Raw genomic sequence first — 12,906 nt, 5'->3', positions numbered from 1 at the left:
CCCATACTCTTGGACTGATGCACACTTTGAAGGAGCAGCTTCACAGGGAAGCCTCTGGACTGACAGCATGCACAGCAAGCAAAGTGGTATGGGAAAGCTCATTCAAATGCAAACAGCTGTAGCCCCATGCCCCATGTAGAGAAGTACATGCTCAAATTTTTCTTACACTGCAAGGCTATGTCTACACTCGCAGCTTCTTGCGCAAGTACGACTGTTCTTGCGCAAGAATCTGAGGGCATCCACACTGCCCACCCGCCCTTGTGCAAGTAAATTTACAGTACGGTGTGGTAAGAGGGGGCTCCTTGCGCAAGAGCTATGCTCTTTTTTAACAGATGTAAGCCCTCTTGTGCAGGAGCTCTTGCGCAAGAGGGCAGTGTGGACGCTTGGCAGGGATTTCTTGTGCAAGAAAGCCCTATGGCTAAAATGGCCATCAGAGCTTTCTTCTGCAAGAGAGCGTCCACACTGCCCTGGGTTCTCTTGCACAAAAGCACAGCTCGCACATGGCAGTGTGGACATTTTCTTGCACAAGACTTCTTGCACAAGAACACTAGCACAAGATGTAGATGCCAGTGTAGACATAGCCCAAGAGAAACACACATCAGAGGAGCAGTGAACCATTCCTACAGCACACCCATGTTCAGAATTCCCACCAGCTGATGGCCCTGGAAGAACGGCATCTTCCCCTAGAATTTTCACACTCACACAGCAGCAGGTACAGTTTTCATTGCTTGACCATACACTATTTCTCCCCTCCATCTGCTGCATGTAATATTTGAACCTAGAACCTCCTACTGTCCAGCTCAAACTTGACGGCTGCGTCTAGACTGGCATGATTTTCCACAAATGCTTTTAACGGAAAAGTTTTTCCGTTAAAAGCATTTGAGGAAAAGAGTGTCTAGATTGGCATGGACGCTTTTCCGCAAAAGCACTTTTTGCAGAAAAGTATCTGTGCCAATCTAGATGTGGTTTTGCGCAAGAAAGCCCCAATCGCCATTTTCGCCACCGGGGCTTTTTTGCACAAAACAGTTTTTACCTGTCTACACTGGCCCTCTTGCGCAAATACATTTGTGCAAGAGGGCTTATCCCTGAGCGGGAGCATCACAATATTTGTGCAAGAACACTGACAATCTTACATTAGATTGTCAGTGTTCTTGCACAAATTCAAGTGGCCAGTGTAGACAGCTAGCAAGTTTTTACGCAAAAGCGTTCGCTTTTGCACAAAAACTTGCCAGTCTAGACGCAGCCAACTTGTTTGAAAGCTGAGTAAAAGTTAGGCCCAGAACTCATGGTGACTTGACTCACAGCTCCCTAAACTAAGGGTTCTTTCTTAGAATGGGGTCTTGCTTCCCAGCTTGTTCTGCATTATCGCTAGGCATAGGCGGGATAGCTCAGTGCTTTGAGCATTAGCATACTAAACCCAGTGTTGTGAGCTCAATCCTTTTGGAGGCTGATTTAGGGCAAAAATTTGTCAGGGAGGATACTTGGTCCTGCTGTGAAGGCAGGGAACTGGACTTGATGACCTTTCAAGGTCCCTTCCAGTTCTAGGAGATAGGCAATCTCCATTAATATAATATAGATGCACACAGTAACTGACAAGTCCAAATTAAAGACAGGCCCTGCTTCAGGGGAAGAAGAGCACTCTGAGGTACATGGATATTGCTTATGGAGCTAGGTGAGCACAGTTGTGTTTTTATACTGCTCAGGTATCAACCATTCCCTCTCTTTATTGCGTTACTGGAGCTGTTGGAGGAGACGTTATCTTGGGTTTCACACTGCCAGTGGTCAGGGCCCCCTCAAACATCTCAGTCAAGTGGCTTCTCTGTAGAGCCTCAGAATTGATTCATTTGAGCCCTTATAATGGAGGTTCCCAAGCAGAGAGACAGGATGAAAGATATGGGGATCAGCAGAACTCTTCAGCCTTGAACTGAGCAAGGGGGGTATGTCTTGAGGCTAAAAGAAACCCAGGTCTCTGACACGGGTATGTTTCAGTTGCATGTCTGCTTAGGACTGGTATGAGGAGCTTAGGACTGGTATGAGGAGCTTAGGACTGGTATGAGGAGCTGGACTTTGAACTGAAGGTGGCAAGTCAACAAAACACCTTGTTTTGTGCCAGATGAACAAATAGACTCACCTAAGTAGAGCTCTGGGAAATGAAATACAGCTGACATTATATAATTGCATGGGGTGGTGTTAAGACACTGCTATCTGGGTACTGAGACAATGCCTTATTTAAGACTTTCTATGATGGTTTATTATAAATACACTAAAATAGCACCCAGAGGTTTCAACAGGGTCAAGGCCATATTGTTTTATGTGCTATTGTTAAGTTAGAATGTCCTGAGTTTCTGTTAATTATTAACTCTGCTGTCCTGGAGCACTGATACACATTTACAGAATTGAGACACACCTGCAACCTTTTCTTCACCTTAGCAAAGGGTTTGGTGTGTGGATTTTTAGTATCTCCCTCCCCTCCACACCTACTGGCTCTGCAAAAGAAGGAAGGCCTGGTCCTGCAGAAGCTATATGGAGAACAGGGAGGGAACAGCATTTTCTTGTGCTGGCCGTCAAAGGCTAGATCCACAAAGGGGACTTGGATTCAACATTGCAGAACCTATTGCTTGGGTGTCTTACTATCTAGTGGGATCCATAACATCAAATTGGGTACCCAGGCTTCCAAGCAGGTATGGGGAATGTTTGGCTCCTAAGAATTGTTGGGATTTTGCAGTTCCCAGAGAGTCGGGTGCTAGGCAGAATCAAGGGTCTTCGATAATTCAATTCAACAAGACTTTATTCAGTGTGCACAAAGGGAGAGCCCCGGGGACTAAAATCAGTCAGAGCCCCACGAGCAAGGAGCCCCTCCCCTTGCTGTTTTATAGCACATGGCAGTTACATAACAGGTTACATAACACAAACTTCTAAACCAATCAGATTCAACCTTTCCATATATGGCTTTGTTTGTCACATGCTTGTACTTCTCCACTCCACATGTTGAGTTCACCCCCCTCCCCTTGGCCTTTTCTAGACTGTTCCTAGGGTGGTGAGCCACAGCATGCTTCTTTATGCATCTCTACTTTCCAAACCACATTTTGTTTCAAATGAACACATGCATACCCTTCAGCTCCCCCATTTGGTTTTGGGGCTAAGAACAATTCTTAGACCCCACTAACACCACTTCCTTGTATTTATTAGGAGCTATAATTGACCTTATCAACACTTAATTAACTGCAGTTTTGGTAACAGAATTAAACAATACATTCAACCTTTAATACATAATGATATCTACTCTAAACGTAATAATAAGTCCCCATATCCATTGCGAAAACACAACTGAAATCCATCCCCAGGGAATCTCTCTTCCCACAATAGCAAACTCTTCTATCCACCGAATCACTGTAATTGCCTTACCACTTCTTTCATAATATCTTCCACAATAGGAAGAACGAGATGTTCAAGCCAGGCTTACCTTCCAAAGCTAAATACCCAAATCCACACCAGGTAGTGGAGTCTTTCTTCACTGTGATATCATCCATTAAATTAAACATTACATGCACCATTAAGTCAGGTCCCAACATTTGAGATAGGGCTTGTCCTGACTCCATGTTTCTTATATGAAAAACCCATCCTCCCAGGATGGAACATTGGTCCCATGGGAAAGCTATATAGTTATCTCCAGCCATTATTACATACTCAGCTACACAGGTTTCTATGACATGAGAATGGGAGTGGGTGGAAGGGCTGAGCCTCAAATCCAGGAGACCAACCCACAGGAATTAACACCTCTCCAAAGATGGAATGATCATTCCAAAATGCCCGTTATCAATAGAGACCATTCCCCTGCCGTCATCCAAGGTGAAGACATTCAGTCTTTGAGAACTGCGGCTCTCATCCAACAGGGCACCTGTGACATGAGCAAGTCTCCTATCAGGGCTGCAACTTTCATGTTGAACACCATGCCAGTATGATAACACCATTCTAGACCAATGCTTGCTCATACGTTTTAGTAGTTTTTAATAGATGGCTGAGTACAACAGTGAGGACTTAACCAACTATGTTGCTGAGTTAAGGTAATATCTAATTAATTAGACATGAGCCCTACTCTCACCACAATAAACTGTCATCCCTGCTACTAACACATTTTCAACCCAGTCCCTATTATGAGATTTGATAGCTTGAGTAATGGCATTTACAACTGATCCAGTGGCTCCTCCGCAGATGACTATATCAATAAAACACTGAAAGCCATGGCAGCATTATTAAGATGAGACTCTAAAAGAACTTTCAAGTCTCAGAAACCACTCAAAACAATTAGTAGATCACAAAAAAATTCCTACATCAATTTTAAACTGGGAATATCACTTAAACACTTAAGTGAAACACTAAATATCAATTTAAACACTTAACAATACTGAGAATGGCCCTCAAAGAGTCCATAGGGTAAACAGAGATTAGTGTGCCCTATGTTGAGTGTCATCCTTGTATACTTACTCATGACAGGTGCACCTAAACTGGAATTCCAGTGACCTGGGCCGCTGAAGGAGTTACCAAGAGAACCATGTGAGGTCCAGTCCAGGCTGGTTCAAAGGTTCGTTTTCTATAGGCTTTCACCAGTACCTGATCACCGGGCTGCACCTCACATGTGTCCTCTTCGCTGGCCTTTGAGTCTGGTTCAGTTCGGGGATCCTGTGAGACACATTGAGATAACAATTTGCAATATTCAGCAAGCTGGTCACCCGTGACATACAACTCCCCCGCTCCAATGCACAGATTTCCTGGCGTCCTAATCGCCCACCCTGTCAGCATTTCAAAAGGAGATAAGGAATGTGGATTAGTAGGACTGGATCTCTTAGACATGAGAACCACTGGTAAATTGGTGACCCAGTCTTTCCTTGTAGCAGAAAACATCTGTTTGGTTAGTTTGTTTTTAATGGTTCGGTTAGCTCTTTCTACTAATCCCGAACTCTGGGGATGGTAGGGACAGTGGAATTTCTGTTTGATCCCCAGTGCCATGCATACCGTTTCATCACCTTCCCTGTAAAGTGGGTACCTTAGTCATTATCAATGAAGCATGGAAATCCCCATTGGGGAATTATTTCGGTCATCAATATTTTAGCTACATCAGACGCAGTGGCCTTGGCCACTGGGAAAGCTTCTATCCACTTAGTAAAGTGATCCACAATCACTAGAACATATTCTTTCCCTCTGCACCTTGGCAGGGGTCCAATGAAATCTATTTGTAACTGTGTGAAGGGCTGTGTTGGTCTTGGCTGATGTCGCATTCTCACTTTCACTGTGGGAGCAGAATTACATTGAGCACATGTTACACACCTCCTCACATAATCATGCACATTTTCTTTAAGCTAAGGATGCCACCAGGTGTCCGACATCCGGTGGATCACCCTCCGTGCTCCATCATGTCCCAACATGTGATATATTTGTATCATAGTTCCCATCAGCACATTTGGTAACACTAATGTGTTTTCTGGGCCTCTCCAAGTGTTATCATCACACAGTTTGCCCCCATTATCCATCCATAACCACTTCTCTTTCCTTGGTGCAGCATGTTGGATGTCCTGTAATTCAAAAAAGTTTGGGGGTTTTATGAGAGGCTCTGTTGCAGCAATCAGTTGCATCTCTTTACCTTCTACTGCTGCTCATTTAGCTAGTTCGTCTGCCCTTCGGTTCCCCTTACTATGAGGGTCTGTCCCCTTTTTTCACTGCTAATTCGGTAGGTTGCTGCATGGCTGCATGAAGTTTCTCCACTATTCCCCCATTTTGTATTGGGGATCCTGTACTCGTCAGGAATCCCCGATTTACCCACAAGTTAATATAATCATGTACAACCCCAAATGCATATCTAAAATCAGTAAATATGTTCACAGCTTCACATGCTGCAACTAATGCCTGCAGTTCTGCTACTTGTGCAGATGTCCCAGGCAAACTGCCATGTGCGACCAGCTGTCCATCTTGAGTACAAACGGCCCATCCTGTGTGTCGCTTGCCATCCACATAGAAGGAAGAACCATCCACGTATAGGCAAGGGGCACCAGGTATTTCAGTTTCTTTTACCAATGGAAGGTTCATGGGCTCTTCCTCAAGGCAACAGTGATGTGGGTGTCCCTCATCTGGGGTAGGCATGAGGGTGGCAGGGTTTAACGATGACGCTCTTTGCAGATGTACTGAAGGAATTAGCAAGCTCGTTTCCCATCGAGTCCATCTTGCTACATGGACTGCTGAAGATTTCTTCCCTGATAAAATAGCAAGGACAGCGTGAGGTACAACAATATTTACATTCTGTGCACCAATAAGTGGTGTGGCCTGATTTAGAGCCATAGAAGCTCCTTCTACTGCCTGAAGGCATGGTGGCATTGCTTGAGCAACAACATCTAGTTTAGAAGAGTAGTATGCTACTGGGCGCTGTTTGTCCCCATGTTTTTGCATTAACACTGCTGCCATATGTCCCTCACTGACATGCGTGTACAATGTAAATGGCATTAATGGATTAGGAAGTCCCAACCCTGGGGCAGTACTTAGCCTTTGTTTCAATGTGGTAAATGCCTGTTCACAGTCAATTGTCCATTCAATTGCCTCATGTGGTCCACCAGCACCCTTCAGGAGACTATTAAGAGGCTGGACAATCCTTGAATAATTGGGGATTTGAGTTTGGCAGAAATTGAATAGCCCCAACACTTTCCTAACTGCCCTGACCGTAGTTGGTCATGGGCATGCATTAATAGCCTCAGTGTGGTCAACAGTTAAACGCCTGTACCCTTTGGATATTAGGTACCCCAGATATGATACTTCCTCCTTTGCAATCTGAGCCTTTCTAGCGTTACATTTTACCCCACTGTCTGCCAAATGCTGCAGGATCACTTCTAAGTCTTTCATGTGCGTTTGGCGATCTGGTGAGGAGATAAGAAGATCATCAACATACTGTACAACACAAGAAGCCATGTCTGGCAGCTTTGCCAGCACATCAGCTATTGCTCTATGAAACAAAGTAGGTGAGTTATGAAAACCCTGGCTTAGGCAAGTAAAAGTATATTGCTTCCCTTTAACAGTAAATGCAAACCAAAACTGACGGTCAGGGTGCACAGGACATTTTGCTTTATCATGGTGAAAACATCAAAAGCATGCAGGCCTCCCACTACTATCCACTCCTGCACCTTTTCCCAGAAGGGTAGGTTTGGGTTATTAAGCTGCAAAGATGGCAATTCTTTTAACATGCTCCGCAGGTCAGATGGACTCATAGGAGTGTGCTCTAGGCGACTAACAGTAATCCTTGATTAGGATTAGGGACAGTGTGCACTCTCACTGGAGCCATAAAACCAGACTGATATCCCCACATTCCACATGTAGGGTCCAAAGGTGCTGAGGGACAAGATCTCTTTTCCTGCAAGGCTGTTTCTTTATAGTTTTTTGCTTCTGTTTGCAGTTTTTCTACCTCTGTTTCTAACTCTCCTACCCTTCCTTTTAGCGTATCACACTTTCTAACCAGCTGTTCATAATCACCAATTAAACACATACCAGCCATTTTGTCCTTCTCGTTACTGTCTTTTAACCCCATACACCAACAGGCAACATAATATGGATGTTTAGTTGGGTAATCATCATGTGTTGGATATCCTTGTTTCAATGCCTTGTCATACTGAGACAGGGCAGATCTTATACCCAGCAACCTCACATCTACACTGAGGACATCATCTTCCTCTGATAAATATTGTAGTTTATGCACAAAATCAGTGTTGCCCACCTGTATTGGGGGCTGGTCATCCTTCTTTCTTTCAGTCATACAGCCAAAATATCTCAACAAGAAAACTAATAAACTTACTGCTACAATAGTTATAAAAGCACTAATTAAACACTCTTCATATTGTGGATCACCATATCCCTTCATCTTTCCCTTTTTTTAACCTAAATATCCTCCAATCTCAAAATCTTTAAATACAATTCTGTTTATAAACTAATAACAATTTCCAATTAGGAGATCTGGGCCAGCCAACACATTAACTAGAGGTACTTATGGCTATACCTGCCCCTACACTAACTGTTGGTCCTTATGGCCTCTTTGATTTCCCACTTCAACAACACTTAGTCAGAGGAACTTACAGCTTAACCCGCCCCCACACTAAGTACAGTGTCTTAAGACTGCAACCAAAATGTTTCAAAACTGCAACAAGCCCCTTAAATTCCCCAACACCCAGATTCACTTACTACAAAAGGAATGAGAGTCACCAGTCAGGTCAGGGACACACAACCAAATGAAAAATGAACAAAATCACCCTCTAATTTGATTGTAGGTCTTGATCCTGAAGGATATTTCTCACCCTGCTCGCTGCGCCAAGAAACTGTTGGGATTTTGCAGTTCCCAGAGACTCAGGTGCTGGGCAGAATCAAGGGTCTTCGATACTTCAATTCAATTCAATTCAATAAGACTTTATTCAATGTGCACAAAGGGAGAGCCCCTGGTACTAAAATCAGCCAGAGCCCCTCGAGCAAGGAGCCCCTCCCCTTGCTGTTTTATAGCACATGGCAGTTACAGGTTACATAACACAAACTTCTAAACCAATCAGATTCAACCTTTCCATTTATGGCTTTGTTTATCACATGCTTGTACTTCTCCACTCCACATGTTGAGTTCACCCCCCTCCCCTTGGCCTTTTCTAGACTGTTCCTAGGGTGGTGAGCCACAGCATGCTTCTTTATCCATACCTACTTTCCAAACCACATTTTGTTTCAAATGAGAATCTACAGAAATCAGCAGGTTGAGTGGGGAACTACCTAAGCTACTCACTTGGCAACACCAAGGAGAAAGGAGTGTCCTACCCCTCAAAAGGAGTGGGGTGTCTTAGTTAAGCCAGCAGAGGACTTAGTACCTCCCTTTCACCTTAGGTAGAGCACTCGTATGGGATGGTAATGGTTTGGCTTTAAGTCCCTGCCCTGTATGATGTAGGCCAAGGCCTTAAATGCAGATCACAACACCAGTGCTCTAAACACAAGGCTACAGGACAACCTGCTCCAGGGCTCCCTCACTCTCTCCTGTCAAGGGTATTCTATTGTGTATAAATAACTAAATAGCCATCTGTCTCTGTGCTTGAATTCTGGGGGGCCCATGATGGGACTGAACACATGAACCAATCACAGCAACTTCTTCCTATGGCTGATTTTAGTTTAGGGTCTGATCTAGAAAGTATGTTCTGGTGGGATAGATGGGGAGGACACCCAATTTGGGGCCCATGCAAAGACCTGGCCACTATGTTGGTGATGGAAACTAGAGATGAGATGAGGGTGCATGAGCTCATAACTAGAAATGTAGGAACCTGGTGTACTTCACCAGCAGAAATGTAGGTATCTGGAGGAATTCAGGCATTTACATGAGTGGGCAGTGACTGAGTGGAAATTTGGAAGATCTAGATTTTGGACTCAGGCACCTAAAGTGCTAGGTAAGCCTCACATCCCTTTGTGGATCTAGCCCTGGCACGTTTGGTAAGCATCATTCCCGCCTTTCTGCCTGTCGAAGGGAAATCTGATGCTGCTGCCTCTCTAGGAACAAAGAACACGAGCCAAAATTACAGGGTGGGTGACTCTATCTTGGGAAACAGGGATTCTGATAAAGAATTCTGGGTTGTGGTGGATAATCAGAAGGTCACAATCCTGGGAAGCATACACGGGAGCATCTGGAGTATTAAGAGAGAGGTTATTTTACCTCTGACTTGGGCACTGGTGTGGACAGAATTGGAATCCTGTGTCCAGTTCTACTGCCCATAACTGAAGACAGATGAAGTGGAGAGGGTTCAAAGAAGAGCCATGAGAATGAGGAAGGGATTAGAAAATCTCTCTCACTGAGATATTTAGATTAACGAAGAGACGATTAAAGAATGACTTGATCAAAAGCCATAAGTGCCTATAGGGCAACAAATACATAACAGTCTGCTCCTCAGTCTATCAGAGAAAGGTTTAACACGAACCAGTGACTAGACAAATGCCAACTGGAAAGAGGGTGCAATTTTTAATTGTGACAGTCTAGTCATGCCAAACCTCAGGTTGCACCTCACTTAAAGACGATTTGCAGATAAAAAATACAAAAGCGTCTCTGCATACTTATTCAATGATTACTCATCTGCTCATTTTTTCCACATAATTATAAAATAAATCGCTTGGAATATGAATATTGTCCTTACCTTTCAATGTGACACTTGAGCCTGTAATTCACTTGTGAGCCTTGACTGATATGCGATCCCAGGAAGGTGAGGATGAAGGCTGTAACTTAGCATTGTGAAGCAATAGGCATTTCCCTACTGCCAACCTCACAGTTATGATCCCCTAAAACCATCTTGTGACATCTCCTGAGGGCTGCAATCTTCAGGTTGAGAATCACTGATCTAAATTAGTTGAGTACCTCCTGGCAGACCTCTGGGATGTGTACTCCTGCATGAGAGTTACTGGACTAGATGATTGCATGATCCCTCCTGACCTTGGAATCTATGATCCACACAAAGGTTGTTCCATATCTGTGCTGTCAGCAGAGCCCAAAGGGGAGAGCAAGCATGGTTCCCTTTCTTTCAGCTTCATAACAGCCCATGGATTGGAGATTACCTTTTAGAATCAGCAAGGGGCAGATGACGTCTGTCTTGCAGGTCAGCAGAATTTGGGGAAGAATCTTAATTTTTTTCCTTATTCACCTAAATGCAATGAACCAACACAAGACCTACTCACCCTCACCCTTCCACTTAACCTTCAAAACAGGGCTTAATTGGTGCTTAGGAGAGCTGAGATAATAATGGAATATTATCACTGAAAGTGACGGTATTCTTTCTACTTTTCAACTGAAAACAGTGTTTTGGTTTTAAAGTTGGCTATTTTAATGCCACTTCCCTCCCCACACACAAACATAGAAAGGGCAAAAGACACATATAACAACTGAATGATGTCAAAGACTCAGAATAAAAATCCTTTCAAATATTTCAGTTGATTTCAAATTATGTTTTCAAACTCTTTAATTCAGTGCACAATTAAGAAAAAAAACTAATTAGAGAAATCCACCACTTCCCAATAAATCTGATTCATCTGGAATTGAAACTTTTTTTTTCTAAATTGAGCATTAAATCAAAGAACTCATTTTATTTCAGTTCACTCAATATGATTTTTTTCATATCTCCTCCTCTCCCAATTTGGCCTTATGGAGGGATTTTTACCCATTTTTGTGTTTATTTTAAAATGAACAAATTTAAGATGGATATGTCATATTGAATTGAAAAGTTGAAGCCAAATATTTTACCCATTTAAAAAATTATTGTAATGGAAAGAATTAATTGAATTTAATGCAAAAATAGATTTGACTCCTTCAAAAATGTATATGTTGACCAGAACACCCCAACTGCTTCCTATATTCCTCTAGTTCTGGTGCTGAGATCTGTGTCAGAAGGTTCACTGTTATGCCAGGCCTACAGTGGGGACAAATTTGAACTAAGGAATGCAACTCCATCAGCATGAATAGTATAGCTGGGGTCAACAAACCTTAGTTTGACTTACCTCAGCATTCCCACTGCTGGGAGTTGACAGCAGAAACCCTCCTGTCGACTTCCCTTCCTCATTGCGACCCAGTGGAGTGTGATCGGTGATTGATTTTATGTTTTGGTATGTGTGGAGGGGGTCTCATCTGTGTCATTGCTCCTTCCCTCTCAGCAACAGGAAACAGACAGAGGGGAGGAGAATTCAGAAGAGCTGGCCAAGGTCACAGGAAAGCTCCAGCTAAGAGAACTAAGAAGCATAACGTGAAGAAGAAGGCAGAATAACAGAAGAGCAGAACAACCAGAAATGTCTATGTGATATTGGCACTAAAGAGGGTGTTTACACTGTGTAACAAACATCACATTGATTATAGCTTTGTTAATGGAATAAACTGAGGTGGCACCATAACAAAAGTCTCAGGGTTCAGTTAGAATTGTTATTGCTAACACTGGGCGGGAAAGAATTTTCCAATGCCCAGGAAATTTTTTGAAACCACAAAACGGCTCTGACTGTCTGATGTTGGGACTGGATGATAAGGGATGGATCTCTGGATGTTTGTTGTGTTCTGTCTATTTCCTCTGAAATATCTGGCAGTGGCCATGGATGGAAGACAGGATATTGGGCTAGATCAACCATTGTTTTCATGCAGTATGGTCATCACTAATTCACATGTTCTTAAATCCAGAAACTTGACGTTGGATAAGTGTAAAGTAATGCACATTGGAAAAAATAAACCCAACTATAAGTATAGTATGATGGGGGCTAATTTGGCTACGACAAATCAGGAAAGAGATCTTGGAGTTATCGTGGATAGTTCACTGAAAACTTCCACACAGTGTGCAGCGGCAGTCAAAAAGGCAAATAGGATTCTAGGAATTATTAAGAAAGGGATAGAAAATAAGACACAGAATATCTTACTGCCTCTGTATAAAACTATGGTACGCCCACATCTTGAATACTGTGTTCAGATGTGGTCTCCTCACCTCAAAAAAGATATTTTGGCCTTGGAAAGGGTTCAGAAAAGGGCAACTAAAATGATTAGGGGTTTGGAACGGGTCCCATATGAAGAGAGGCTAAAGCAACTGGGACTTTTCAGTTTAGAAAAGAGGAGACTGAGGAGAGATATGACAGAGGTATATAAAATCATGAGTGGCGTGGAGAAGGTGAATAAATAAAAGTTATTTATTAGTTTCCATAATAGAAGAAGTAGAGGACACCAAATGAAATTAATGGGTAGCAGGTTTAAAACTAATAAAATAAACTTCTTCTTCACACAGCATGTAATCAACCTGTGGAACTCCTTGCCAGAGGATGCTGTGAAGGCTAGGACTATAACAGAGTTTAAAGAGAAGCTAGAAAATTTCATGGAGGTTAGGTCCATAAAAGGTTATTAGCCAG

The 12,906-nt window shown here is 43.0% G+C and overlaps 1 protein-coding gene across 1 annotated transcript in view; it reads left to right on the top strand.

Moving 5' to 3' along the window:
* Positions 1–11,921, top strand: part of LOC102462613 (butyrophilin-like protein 2) — a 30,031-nt gene extending 18,110 nt beyond the window's left edge. The window contains exon 6 of the mRNA XM_075914244.2: positions 11,683–11,921. Coding sequence (XP_075770359.2) covers positions 11,683–11,792 — 110 coding nt within the window. The 3' untranslated portion in view covers positions 11,793–11,921. The remainder of the gene's footprint in view (positions 1–11,682) is intronic.
* Positions 11,922–12,906: the final 985 nt, after the last annotated feature.

This window comes from Pelodiscus sinensis, chromosome 18 (assembly GCF_052426305.1).
Source record: "Pelodiscus sinensis isolate ZL-2025 chromosome 18, ASM5242630v1, whole genome shotgun sequence".
Lineage (NCBI taxonomy): Eukaryota > Metazoa > Chordata > Testudines > Trionychidae > Pelodiscus > Pelodiscus sinensis.
Note: the sequence above shows the minus strand (reverse complement) of the source record. Positions and strands in the feature narration are given on the sequence as shown.